Below are 15047 nucleotides of genomic sequence, written 5' to 3'. Positions count from 1 at the left end.
ATCCCCAATTCTTGATCAATTGCTTTTAGAAAATGATCAGAAAATGAGGACCCCAATAAAGCAAAGGTGTTACTGCACTTCTGCTCCAATATCCTGGGTTAGTTTTCATTATGATAGCTCTCTTCCATGTTTTCTCCATAAATAGCAAGCTCTTTGAAACCATGATGAGCTCTATTAGTGTAAAAAGCTATGCACACATGGGATCAATCCTGCATAAACATGTTATAACACAGGGTCATGGGCTGTAGGGGGAAACTTCATTTATGTGCAGAAAAAGAGATCAGTCAGGATATAGATAGAGAAAGAGACTCTAAAAATACACCAAATTCAAAGGACTAGAAAAAAGCTAAAACAAAAAAGAAGAAACATTACATTTCCTTCTTCTTCCACTTAAGGCAGTTTAATAATTTTTAAAAAGAAGAAATTTCCTTCCAGCCCCCAAGCAGCCTTCACTTGCAACAAAATGGTTAGATCCAACATGCAACCTTCCTTTGCTCAAGGAAAAAAGGCACTTGCCTCAATCTCAGCAGCTGGCTTAAGCACTTAAATGTTGCTATGCACAACTGAACAGGTTAAGCAAAGATAACCCATGCCAACAATTAAGTGCACAACTGACAGAGACAGACAAAGAGAACAGATTACATTTTATTTTCAAGGTATTTCTTTGAGGTGACCCACCTACAACAAGACTGTCTTACAGGACAAAAAGTCACCCCCCTATCAGCCCACCAAATGTGGTATTTGTCTAGCTATAGCTCTCCTAAGATGTAGTTATCTCACATAAATAAAGAGAACTACTTTGCAGGAATAAACACCTGAATGCTAGAAGATGGAAGTACTGTTTTAGATACTGCTTTTAAAAATCTAGTTCCCAGTTGAGAAGCTAAGTAGGACACAGATGGAGAGACCAACCCAGCAATATTAATATAAGCTCTCAAGACAAACTGGTTTGAAAAAAAACAGATGTGAAAACTCCCCATATACAATTACTTCATCAAAAATATGTAGCCTTGTAACAACTGGGAACTCATTGCTCTCTATTATAAAAATAAAAGCCCTATCCTCTTCATAGCATAAGAGCTATCATTTATTTTGTTTATAAAATACAATGAGGAACTTGTTATAACACCAAACAGAGTTCAAAACAAATTATTCTTAGTCCCTTGAGGTCCCAGCAATCATGGGATTGATTTTTAAAAGGACGTACATATAAACAGGATGAAATAACTCAATCTACTAATTTGCTTTAGCCATCTCAGTTACCCTGTTAGAGCTGATGAATGCTTCCCTAGACTCATGTCTAATAGACAGCAATTATATATTCAAAGCTATTAAAATATTTTTGCCTACCTGTTCTTACCAGCAGAATTTTGCCTTCCAGTCAATTCTAAAACTATGTAGAATTGAATGCAACAGCCAGTTATAAGGGCGGGCGATTAAAACTGACTACTAAAAGATTTCTCTTACTATAGTGAGTCTGAATCTTGAAAATATTCCCACTAAGCCACTATTCAGAACTCAGATGGGCATCTTCCAGAATGCTGGAACTGAGAAACAGAACAGCAATTCACAGACACAGTTACCTTTCATGGTAAATGCCCTTCAGAAAAAATTGAAAATAGAACATATATTCATGTACTTAAACTATTAATTTCTTCCACTTCTGTGAGCAGAACGTCCAAACTATATAGTTGGCTATTCACTTAATAGGCAAGCTCTGCTTGAAAAAAAAAAATCAGTAACACAACATGGCCCTCGTAACTCAACTTAGTTTCACATGTATGAAAACAGTTATTTTGACCTTAGGAAATTCAAACCAACCTGAATTCTTCTGAGGTTATTATACTGAAACTGAGGCAATCTTCCATTTATCTCAGTTTCAGTATAATTCTGACCCAAACTTCAATACTCCTTAAATACTCCAGTAGTCACTCTAACATACTCAAATGTTTATTCTTCGCAAACATTAATCTAAAACCATGTAAAAATCATGCTCATTCAAAAACTCTTTAGATTGCAATACCGGCATAAGTAGCCCAGACAGACCGTTCACCAAGGTAGATCGTAGCAAGAATAGATAACTAGGACAAATCTAAAGCCAATACTGCCAATTAATCTAGCTGTATATAGGAGTCAATACTGACCTCTTCCAAAATATTACAATACACCAATATTTACGATGTTGCTGTTTAGAATCAGATTCTATTCCTTTTGAAAAACCTTAGAAGGTCTTACTAAACCTATCTTATGAAAAAAAAATCAAATTGCTTCAAATAAAAATAGTCAATCTAATGTTTCACCAGATTAAGTTACTAGTCTTATAGTCAATCTCCAGACAACAATGCAAATTCTGCTAAAACTAGACTCTAGTTGAAATATTGAAAACATTGTGATAATACCTATGTTGTTATAATATTAAGACTAACATTTTTGTCACCGAACCCAAGAATCAAGGAGCTTAAATTTAAAATCGATTACTGTTCCCTGTATACACAGGGAGCATATTACAATCACTTTGCATACCATTTGTGATTGCAGAAGGTAATTTTAACTAGGGTACATAAGCACATTAGGGGTATACAAAGTGGGCCCTATTCAATTCAGGCTCAGATTTGGCTCAAATCAGGGACAGCAATTCAATTTGTTGGTTTGGATCACTGTCCTTGATTCAATTCAGCCAAATCCAAATTTGAAGATTCAATGTTGAGTCAGAAAATCAGCCATTTGCATGCACGTAGACACAGCTTTAAAAGTTTTTTCTATATACATACCTGATGTAGCAGGTGTGGTTTGTGATCGCTACGATGCTGGGGCACATGGCACGTCCCACAGGAGTGCAGGAGCCCTCCATGTGCTCGGTGGCAAACCCAGAAGTGGACTGGAAGTACTTCTGGTCCACTTCTGGGTCTGCCAAGAAGCGTGCAGGGCCCCCCCACACTCCCCCAGCTCAGTGATCTACTGGAGGGGGACCCCGGTTGCCCCACCCCCCTAGACCCAGAAGGCAAGTAAGTCACTGAGCTGGGGGAGCATGGGGGGGGCCCGGGAAGGGGGGGCCCAGCGCGCTCCCTGGTGAACACTGAAGTCCCCCATGCTTCTGTGGGAGGCTCCATGTTTCCCAGCATTGCAGCACTCATGAGCACCTGCTACCTAGAGACAGTTTTAAAAGTTTTTTCTACATACCTCTATGTCCAAATCCTTGAATCTTTCTGAATCCATTTGGAGGATTTAATTTGGTCTGGAGAGATTAAAGGGTCCTCTGATTCAATTCGGCCATCAAATCAGCCTCAATCTCTGCCAAATGGAATCAGGGACCGAAGCTTCACACAGCCCTAATGCACATATAATAAAAAAACTGGTTTTCCTTTTGTATGAAATCGCCCCATGTTGTATGGTTACATAATGAAATATAGAGAATACACACAAGCCTCAATTTACTCACTTCCACTTTAAAACCATCTGTTAAGCCCCAAAATTACTTTTAGCTGCAGTCTTGCAATAAGCAAGAAAGACTTGTATTGACTTTCAGTGAAATTTGGATGTTAACCTCCTTCAGGCACCTTTCATAACTCCAGACTAAAAGAAATGTGAACTAAAAATCAACAGGTCCTGCTCACAAGGCAGAGGTGCCACAGGAAATAAACAGCTGCAGAAAAGCAGCAGGCAAAATAGTTCATTAAAATTAAAGATTCTAATTGACTAGGCTGCCATGAATGGTGTGTAAAAAAGAGCCAACTCAAGTGCCAAAGTTCTAAGTTAAGGAAGCTCTTCAAGTAAGGAAAACTTAGGAAAAACTAAGGGAGTGCAAGAAATCAACTCATTCTTCAAAACACTGAAATACAAGTTTTGTTAGTTTCCACTAGGTTTTCACATCTCCATATCTACAAAACTAGTTCAGCCTGGGGCCAACAGTCAGGAGGCAGAAGAACTTAGTGCAGTGGTACTCAACCTTTTTAGCCTTGGGGAATTCCTCCATAACTTTTTGGAATTTAGTAGCACCCTGGTTGAAAACCACTGAGCTGGAATCTAGCCGAGGGCACCATCAGAGGAGGCAAGCATAGGACCACATTCACTACACCCCACCATTTTTCCATCTTTCTGCCCTATTACCTGCCCTTGGTCTGTACCTGAAGGGGGAAGCACAAGTCCCCTCCACCCGAGTTGCTCCTCCTGGGACTAGCACATACACCTGCCTCCCCACCCGTCAGCTCTGGAAGCCTGGGAAGAGCAGGGGGATGAGTCAGGCTGAAAAGTCCTTGCCCCATGACCCCACACCCACCTGCCCACATGCTGTCATGGCTGGACATGCTGCTGGGAGTGTGGGCCTGCCAGGGAAGCAGGGAGAAGCTGCAGGTGCTGCTTGTCTGCAGGACGCTGGGGCCAGCAGGAGAAGCAATCGAGTACCTCCTAGAGGGGCTGGGCCCCGCAGTACAAGCATACCTCGGAGATATTGTGGGTTCGGTTCCAGACCACTGCAATAAAGCGAATATCGCAATAAAGCGAGTCACACGAATTTTTTGGTTTCCCAGTGCATATAAAAGTTATGTTTACACTATACTGTAGTTTATTAAGTGTGCGATAGCATTATGTCTAAAAAATATGTACATACCTTAATTAAAAAATACTTTATTGCTAAAAAATGCGAAGTGAGCAAATGCTGTTGGAAAAATGGCGCCGACAGACTTGCTCGAGGCAGGGTTGCCACAAACCTTCAATTTGTAAAAAACTGCAATATCTGCGAAGCACAGTAAAGCAAAGCGCAATAAAACGAGGTATGCCTGTACTGCAGTTGAGAATCATTGACTTGGCATATCCAAAATCACCCAAGGTATTCATATTATTATGGTTTTGGTTTTGTTTATCATTTTAATTTTTTTGAGTAATTTCTGTGACAGACTACTACCAATATAACGGCCCATCCATTTCAACAGAGAAAAGAAATGATGCACTGCTGATGCATTTAAAGAGAGACAGGATCAGTCCCAGTATTAGAATAGACAAAAACAAAAAAGACAACAGGGTTACAGCATTCTAGTCATTTCAACTTAGCATGCACCTTGTTTATTCTACAGGTGATATTTTAAAAATCTACTTTTGCCACATAACTTTAATACCATTTTTACAAGCTGTGTATAATACTGTCCACGCTGTTATATGGACAGATACACCTAAGATTTTATCTTAAACCTGAAGCTTAACCAATTGAGCTATTAAGAACACATTTTTGCAAACTCCATGATGAGGAAAAAAGCATTAGGTTACTATGGCTTAATGCACTCTACATGATTATTGATAAAGGGCTCGTTTACTTTATCTTTTTTACCCTGTTTTGCATTTCTTTACAGTTCTTATTTAGCCCTGAATCTTCTGACCTCCATGGAGTCCTATAAAAATTTATGGTAACCATGGTTATCACCACATTCCAAGCTGTAACTTGTAATTTATGAAACACATTATAAATCAGTGGAGAGAAAAAGAGAAAAAAAAAAACCTCTCAATATACCTATTAGAATTGTTTAAGTCTACTGAACCAAATTCACCCCGGAAAGACAATGGCACTACAACAGGGATGTTTTTTATTCTCTATCCAGTAAACATAATAGAGACAGAAAACACATACATTCTTCACATTCAGTTGCTGTGGGTATTTCAGGTTTCACAAATGCTGCCTTTGTGAGAGTTGTTTATTAGCTCAAACCTGCAGATTTTCTACCAGTGTTTTGTTTGCTATTTTACATCAAGCAAAATTAAACTGCAAAAAGAGAACATAAGAGCCACAAAACCTGCATCACAGAAACGCACAATATTTCTGTAAATATTTAAGTATAAGTATCACTGTCATCCTATTGCCAGTGTAACTTATACTTGTTCTGTCATTCTGCCATCTTTTCTTTCCCATCTTAAAGGTGGTATTTCCATGTCATTTCTGCTGAATCATTTGATTATAACAAAAGTCAAAATTGCTGACACCATCCACCAAACACCTGAGTCACACACAGCTTGACCCTAGCTTTGCACACATACAAGTCTGTATCAAAAACAACCCACATTCTTTAATTCAGAGAGAGAGAGAGATTAAAAAAAAAAAAAATCAATATATAGAAAAATCACAAGGTCTAGAGTAACTTACAATCAGGAAAAGCAAGTGGGCATGATGTCCCTTGTCTCAAGCTACCAGGTCAGGAGACTGCCTATCTGGTAACTAATTTCTCATGACTTGCAGGGTAACTAATTTCTCATGACTTGCAGGCAAACATGATCCTTTTGTTGCAGCATTAGATGCTGCAGGAAGATTAGCAATACAAACTTTGAACCCAAAAATCTCACCTGCACAGAGAGACTCATCCTACAGGTACATCATCTCTTCCCAAAAAAAGTTTTAAACAGGAGCAACATTGTCCTAGAAACCCTCACTTTTGTACTGCAAAAAAAACACAGCTAAAAGGATTAGTGAATTTTAACACAGTGCTGGGTTGATTACGTAGGAGATGTTTGAAAACTGTGCTCTTCTCCCCACCTCTCCCCCTCCGGAGTCATTTTTACATGGAAGTAAACTAAAGTGGAGGCACATTTTAAGTCCTCCAGTCTCTTATACTATCATCATCATCATCAAGTTGCTGTTCAATACAGACTGTGATCATTCATATATACGACAGACTAGAAAAAGGTTCTTTTCCACAAGGTTCTTAAAATCTATGCCCAGTCATGTTCAACCACTTGATCATTATTTAAAAACCACTATTTACATTCCAAACAACCCATGCACCAGCCTTAGAGTTCACTACTATTGGGGGGGGAAAGGAAGAATACCACACTTAATTATCAGGCTCTCAATCACAATAATTTCTAATATTATGTCAATTCACTGTACCTGTCCCAGCTTGGAATATACATTTAAATCACACCAGAATTAAAGCGAGACTTTATATAGACTTACAGTTCTATCCATGAGATGGTGCAAGAGTGGCATAAGAAATAAATGGTATAATTAAGGTTTCAATTTTGAACCAGTTTTATGTTTAAGCTGGTATTGTATTACACTTTTGCATTTAAGAGTGTTGGTACATTCAGAGAATAGCTAGTATTTACCACAGAGAGTTTTATGCTACATTTGATTTTCTCCAATTAGCATAGAGTTATTTTCTTCCGATTAAAAGAACAGGATATGCACAGTCAGTGGACCACGCTGGCACACCAAACAATAGTCTTTTGAGATCAGTGAGAAAATTCCCAGAGAATGCATGCAGCATAATGCAAAATGATTGTGTGAAATTCCACAGCATTAACTCTTTGAGTAACTCGCCTTCTCCACAACTCTGGCAAATTTAGCTTCTGACTGCTCTTTTTGTGAACAAGAGCACCATGAAACAGGATTGGTACATCATGAAACTGGCTAGCCTGCCTACAGTAGAAAAAATGCAGGAATTTAACCCACACATGCATGCATCTTCCTCCTCCAACAAACCTGCTCCAAAAGCACAGAAACAGGGTGGTAAAGAATGCAACCAGTCTTTTTAAAATGGTAACAACTAAACATAACATACATAATTCAGTGAGCAGACAGCCTCAGCTTCTCAAGCATTCAGAAATCAACTCTCTGAATATCATCACTTAGCTGTCAAAACGTTTGAGTTGAAAATTTTGTTATAATGACCTCAAAATGGTGAAGATGATAAAATAAATCATATTTCAAATGCCTTTGAAGTTCATTTTATTTTTTAAAGAGGAGATATAGTATCCCCTTTCGGCCCAAGCTGTAAGTAACCTCAATTTATGCATTTTACCAAACAGAGACACGTTTCATATTTTGATGTCACGATTACATGAAAAAATAAATGTAGGGCTTCAATTACTAGAGTTTCACCACAGAATGCTGGACAAGACAAGTCTTTCTGCATGGGGGAAGCTGCATGATATAGGCTGGTACATTCGATGCTAGCTTTAACTCTTTCAGTTCTTCATAAAAATTTTCCCAGGACAGGGATATCATTTAACTTCATCTTCAATTTTTTGTTGGGATTGGGGGAGGGGAGAAGTGGAGGTTTTTGTTTCTGGCACATTCATTTCTCTATTGTATGAACTGCTGGAACTGGAAAAAGAACAAATATAAATTATAAGAAACTTAAGTCAGGAGTGCTTAACCAAATGGGATACGAGGTACTAGTAGAATGTCCTTCTTGAATGTTAAGTTTCCCACTCCTTACTAGATTTAAGATGGATCTACATCAGCTCATGAAAGAGTCAGCAATATTGTATAATTTTTAACAGCAATGGATCGGACTTGATAACCCAGAAGTCCCTTTAAGTCAGGGGTGGGCAAAATATGGCCCACAGGCCAAATCTGTCCTGCCACTTAATTCAGCACCCAGGCACACACTAATTAATTGTACCCCACCCAGCCCACGCACTTATTTCCCACCCTTGTGAATGGGAGAGCTCCAGCCCCAGGCAGCGCACACAGCTTCCAGGCAGGGCCACTGCTGGCACTGCAGCAGCCACCAGGAGACCTACTCAGCTTCCCCGGCCTCATGTTACTGCTGCAGCGCTGGCTCTGGGCAACAGGGAGGGAAAAAGCTGCAGCTGGGTGGGAGCATGGAGCGTGGGTAGGCAGGGTGTGGGTGCGAGTGTGTTTGTGGGGTGTGAGGGAGAGTGGAAGAGTATGGGGGCCCCTCCTCACACCCCATCATAGCACATAGTCCTCACTACCAGCAGCAGCAGTAGGCAGCAGGCCTGCGAGGTGCACATGACCTGAGCAGGTGCAGCCACCCAGCAACTCCAGGAGCAGCACGTTACAGCAAGGAGCAGAGCCAGGCTGGGCCACCTCTATCATGCAGGGCTTCCTACGGCTGACATGCAACTCCCAGGAATCGCATGCCACCAGGGGGGATGCCCCACATGAAGAAGCCAGCTGCTTTTCCCACTCCCTGGCCCCAGGTGCTGCTTCTAGGACTCTGCCAGGAAGCAGGGAGCAAGGCTCCTCGCCACTTCAAGCAGAGTCCCAGGAACTGCATGGGGCAGCAGGGAGTGCGGAAGGCAGCCAACTCCATTGCATAAGGCATCCTCCCAGTGGCATGTGAGTCATGAAAAGCCCCATGCAGTACAGGCAGGATGGCCTGGTGCCTCCTTGCCACCACATGCAGCTCCTGGAACTGGCTGGAGCCACATGCTGCTGGGTGGCTACACCTGCGTGAGCCATGAGCACCCCAAGGGTCCACCGCCTGCTGTTGCTGCCACCAGCAGTGGGGGCTCTGCAACATATGGAGGCTGTGTTGGGGGGAGGGTCCCCACACCACACACAACCCCACAAGCCCCACAACCACACCCCCCCCAACTCCTCCACATACACATATACCCACACCCTCAATATACACTACACCCCCCCACAAACAGCCACACCCCTCACTCCACCAGACATACACACTCATACCCCAAACAGTCCTCCACCCACACACAACATACTCAAGTAAGACTATTTTTGAGCTATTATGCAATCACCTTTACATACACTATGCAAACACACATAAAAACAGGACAAAAATATTTTTTTAAATCAAATTAAAATATATTATAGTAGCTGTCTGACATTTAGTATATGATGTGCTTTTTTTCTGGTTCCAAGATGGCCACCCCTCACCCCCACCCCCAAGGAGTACTTCAGGGGAAGGCAGGAAGCAAGGGGAGGGACTTCTGGTGGCAAAGGTCATGGGTTAAGTGTGGGACTTCAGGTCCCAAGATGGTGACCAAGGGGGCAAGGCACCCGTCAATTCATAAATGCTAGGGTTGGAAGGGACCTCGATCGATCATTGAGTCCAGCCTCCTGCCTGTGGCAGGAAAAAGTGCTGGGGTCATGTGACCCCCAGCCAGGTGCTTGTCCAGTCTCCTCTTAAAGACCCCCAAGGTAGAGGAGAGCACCACCTACCTTGGAAGCCCATTGCAGATTCAGAAAACCCTAATGGTAAAGAAGTTCTTTCTGATGTCCAACCTAAATCTACTCTCTGTCAGCTTGTGGCTGCTTTTTTCTGGTTATTCCAAGGGGTAAAGAGAGCATCTCCTATTCCCTGCTGCCCCCCAAGTGAATTTGTATACTGCCACAGGAGTCGCCCCTCAGCCTTCTCTTGCAGAGACTGAAAAGGTTCAGGTCCCTCAGCCTTTCCTCAGAGGGCCTTCCCTGCAGGCCTCTAACCACATGAGTTACCATCCTCTGGACCTTCTCAAGGTTGTCCTCATCCCTCTTGAACTGTGGTGCCCAGAACTAGATGTAGTACTCCAGCTGCGGCCTGACCAGTGCCGCAGAGGGGGAGCACCACCTCCTTGGACCTATTCATGATGCTCCTACTAATGCAAGGGTGGACAATTATTTTGGGCGGAGGGCCACTTAGCCAGTTTTGGCAGGCTGTCAAGGGCCGCTTGGATAGCCCCACCCCTTGAATGGGTGCCCCACCCCATGGTCACCATCTTGAGACCAACATCCCAATGTCTTGGGACCAATGTCCCAGGGCCCGCACTGGTGGGGCCCAGAGCAGGGCACAGGCCAGCAGGGGTCTGTGGAGCCAGGCTGGGCTGCACCAAGAGGGAGGGGAGAGCTGGCCTGACTCCATAGAGCCCCTGCCAGCTGGGACACTGCACTCCTGCCACCCTGCTCTGGGCCCCACCAGCACTGGCCCCGGGACACCACGGGCTAGACCCAGGCCTCTGGGTGCTACACAGGAAGACAGTCCCAGTCAAGCCCAGCCCAGAGGCCCTCATTCATAGGGTGACCCATTTTAGCCAGGAGAGTCCCAGACTTCAGAGACCAGTTGTGGTCAGTTGCTGGGAATTATAACGGACATCCTGGAAATGCAGGAGCACAGGGCACAATCTGGCTGGGAGTCAGAGCAGCAGGAAGCACCTTGCAGGCAGGAAGGCAGGCACCACTGCCTGCCCAGCATGCAGCCCCACCACCACTGACTTGTGAGAGCATGGCAGGGGGAAAGGAGGGCTGGATGATTTTAATACCCCTGCTTTAGAGAAACTTGTTAATACTAGGTCTTGTAAAACATCCATGAGTTGCCTACAATAGCAGGCCCCACTCTGCCCCTACAGTGCTTTCCTTTCCATCTCGCCCACCACAACCTGATGTAATAAGATTAAAAGGGAGGCTGCTCAGAGGCCTTCCCAGTCTAGCTGAACCCCCACTAGGGATCCCAAGCACCCTACTGGTCTCTACTGCACTGCTCCCAGGTCCCTCTCTACTCCCAGGCCCCTCACTGGGCCTTTCTATGACCATGCCACTACAAGGTACCTAAAGCCTTAGGAGCCAATTGCGTGGCTCCTTTGCTCTCCTAACTATGCCCCAAGCCTCATGGGTATTACTGTGATGCTGTTTGCCTACTGGGGCTTCAATATCCTTGGCTGCCACCCCTTTCCTCTTAGACAGGCCTTCTAGCCCAGGCCCACTATGTCAGACCTGGCTTTGAGGCACCAGCTCTGGTCTAGCCCTTTTGGGCACTGGACCTCTGGCCCATATGCAATTCTGTGGCCTCACACTCTGCCTGCTCTGGGCTCAAGCCTTACTTGGGCCTTGAGCCTGCCCCTGACAGAGCTCAAGGCAATCACATGCCCCATGGGCACTAATGGGACCTCCATATACCACACCTTACAGTCCCTACCCAAACTGCTGGTAAAACTTCAAACACAAACACTAAGCCCCTGGGCTATAAACAAAGAGGAGCAGCCCTCTGCCCCTTTAAGATGGAAAACCTTCCCTCACCCCTTGTGCAGCATACCCCCCAGCCCTGGGCCTCTTGTGAGCTCCCCGAGAGTCACAGTTCCCACAGGCATCCTGGTAGTTGGTCTCCAGTACCTCTCCTGGGCAGGAGCTCCTACCCCTAGAGCTTGCAGGGCTAGGCTAGAATGCCAGCTCAGGCCCTGGGCTTATATGCCTCCCAGGGGCCCTGCCCCCTTCTGGCCAGCAGACTACTGGGCTGCCTGCAGGTGTCTGCTAATTGCCTCATTACCCCCTTGCTGTGGTGACCTGCAGTTGCTGTGTCCTGCCTGGCCTGCAGTGCCCCCTTGCTGGGTTGCTTCTTTCTTAAAGAAACAGAGAGCTCCAAGCCCTCTACCAAGAACTAAATCTTCTGTGCGAGACAATTCAACCCCTTTCTCCTGCATTGTTTCTAAAAATAATATATGTATGGAATACACTGCACTCTTATTCCCTAAATTCATTTTACTAAAATGAACAAACCAAGCTCTTTCAAACCTCAAATATAGTCTCGCCTGGCTAACATAGGCTCTCTATTCCCGGAACATCCTAACTTGCCTCTTCATCCATTTGTTCTACTGTGGATTCCTTGTTTTTAACGCATACCCACACAGATATGTGTTGTCATACACTTCAAATAGACTCTGCAGGTTTCAACCTCTTTGCTGGTTGCACCTATGCAAAGATGTATTATAACACTGCTAGCCACAAAATGCTCCTTCTCCCTGAGGTTACTGCCCATGTTGCTAAGTAATGCATCAGACACTGCAGAGACTAGAAAAATAAGTCACATCCAAATTAAACTATGCAACTACTTACTTTCCTCCTCTGCAAATCAGAGGTAATATATACTTATCAACATCCCAGGGCATTCAGTTGATTAAAGAGTTAAAGGAGGATAACTCATTAAGCAATTAGCAATTCCAGATCCAATGCAGGGGCTGGACAGTGTAGCAAGTTAAGCACATAGCCATATACTGAATAAAGATCAATAAGGAACAGCTGCATCCCCTTGAGCATAATATATCTTGTACATTGAATGAGGTACAAATCCTACGGGGGAAAAAACGGCACATGATCCTATAATTAAAGCTAATAGTGCACAGAGCCTTGGGTAGAAAAGAAAACCCGACTTCTGGCATTTATTAACCTTGGACTACATCTGCATATAATTTACATGTGGATTTTAATGAACCTAAAATTAAAATACCACCACCTCTGAAAAAAGCAACAGTTCTTAAAATGTATGGGGAACAATGCACAACAGTTTAGGACTGGAAGAGAAAACTGCTGTATCAAACTGACCTTGCAGTGGAATTTGTAGACTGCAGGGATCTCTCATCCTATGTCACTTTTGCTTCTATCCTAGCAACTTCCTCTTACTCCTTCAGCAGAATAGTATGTTCAGCTTGCAATTAACAAAAACTAAGAACTTTCTGCCCTACTAAAAAAAAAAAAAAAACCAAGAGAGGAATGCCTATCCTAGGGATCAGCAACATTTATGGGCAAAGTGGCAAAATCACCCACAATCTCAACTTGTAAGATGTTGGTGTGCAGGCTGGACAACAGGAGAGCAGCAAGGGGCCCAATCCTTGTTGTGGCAGCACATCCCTGGCCCCTTCCCCACCATCTGCCCCAAAGTGCACATGCCAAACAAAATGCCTTTGCATGCCCTGCTCTGGCACCCATACCACGGGTTGCCTACCCCTTGTCCCTAGAGAAATCCACTGAAAATGTGTATCTGTGACATGTTTCTAATTACTATTAAATTCTTCAGTGTTTGCTATGCATACACTTCTGAAGAATTTCCATGCCATATCATTTAAACCAGGATTGTCCAACTGCTGAATGGCTCTGACACAGGCCACGGACCCCACCTAGACAACCCAGCCACACAGGCCCCCAGATCCCATGCGTGGGCTGGAGACAGGAAGTGGAAGCCTGATCAGAACCCAGAGATCTCAGCTGCAACAGTAGCAGGAGCAATGTGGGTAGAGGAACCTGCACGGTAGTTCATGGAGCACCAGTTGAACAGCCCTGATTTAAACAAATTCTGAAAACCCTCCTAGCTATATTCTCCAACAGAAACATTTGCAGCAGTACATAAGTCACTGATCTTCTGTTACTTTTATTTTCACAAGAGTCAAAATATTGAAAAAAAGATATAGCAATTTGTTGTACATTACTGGATGTGCTAGTTAGACGATTCTAGAACAGTTCCTTGTAAGGCTTTAAGAAAGGATATTAATCATGTACATGAGAAATGGAAAACAGAATATAGAACAGCAGGTAAGAAAAATCAGAACCATGCCTTGAGCAGCGGAAGAAGAAAGGAAAAAAAAATACCCTCAGATCATGCAAAACCAATACAAAATACAATGAATTTCCATTATTATTAATCTAGCAAGCATAAACTTGCTTATCCAATGGTGAATATACGAGATTATTCTTGCATATAATCAAATCTACTTATAGTGAACTGCCTTAAACTTGAAGCTACTTGGACTTTATCACAGGGAGAACAAGAAAAAAGCCATAGAGGACTTATGATTACAAGCACACAAACAATTCTGTAGGAAGCTGATTATTCAGAAATGAAATTTAAGGCCAATGTAGGCTAGAATACAAGGCGACTTCTTGTGAAGGTCCTTTCGGAAGCCTGTGAACAAGAATTCCATGATCTCATTTCTAAAATGGCCAGTAAATTGGGGATTCTTGGCCAACTGCTCAGATGTATTAAAAGAAGTGAAAAACCATAGGCATTACAACAAAGCATTGGACTGAACAGGTTGGTTTTCTTTCTTAAAGAAAAACAAATGCAGTGGCAAGATAGGCAGGGTTCATGAAGCAAGTACAAGGTTTCTGCACATCTGTAATCCAGGTATCCAGTGGCTTCCACAACTCACCTATCAAGGTACCAATATTAAATCTAGAAGCTGAAAGTCTAAAGTAGTGTAAGCATGGAATGTGGCTTCTAAGCTATGGCAGTTTTGCCTCAAGAAATATGCATGACACACCTCTTCTACAGGCAGGTTTTCCAACACCTGAGCTGCAGCACTGACCAACCTGAGTAGGCTTCAAAAACAGCAATAGCCATACATGGAGAAGTTTTCTTCAAAACAAAATACAGCTCTCCTTAAAAGGAAAGCATTCCCTTCACAGCCATGTTGTCCAGCGTTTCACTGACTACACAACCGACAATGGCAGGCGTTTGACAGTTCCAGCCGGCTGTCTCTTTCAGCCTGTTCCGAAGGCTGTTTGCAGACAGAAGCCAGAGAATCTATGTTCTGGTGTCTGAGCTCTTTCT

At 43.4% G+C, this 15047-nt stretch overlaps 1 protein-coding gene across 8 annotated transcripts in view; it reads right to left on the bottom strand.

Moving 5' to 3' along the window:
- LIMCH1 (LIM and calponin homology domains 1) overlaps positions 1-15047 on the bottom strand; it is a 314049-nt gene that overhangs the window by 218422 nt on the left and 80580 nt on the right. The window contains exon 1 of one of the 8 annotated variants that reach the window (XM_090035836.1): positions 3181-3260. The exons of the other annotated variants lie outside the window; for them this stretch is intronic. Within the exon in view, the coding sequence (XP_089891962.1) occupies positions 3181-3216 (36 nt within the window). The 5' untranslated portion in view covers positions 3217-3260. Of the gene's footprint in view, positions 1-3180; positions 3261-15047 lie in introns of those variants that run through there. 8 annotated transcript variants of the gene reach the window in all.

The sequence above is a fragment of the Crocodylus siamensis genome, chromosome 2 (assembly GCF_052110815.1).
Source record: "Crocodylus siamensis isolate JL-2025a chromosome 2, ASM5211081v1, whole genome shotgun sequence".
Taxonomy (NCBI): Eukaryota; Metazoa; Chordata; order Crocodylia; family Crocodylidae; genus Crocodylus; species Crocodylus siamensis.
The sequence above is the reverse complement of the archived record's forward strand: the minus strand, read 5'-3'. Positions and strand labels throughout refer to the sequence as shown.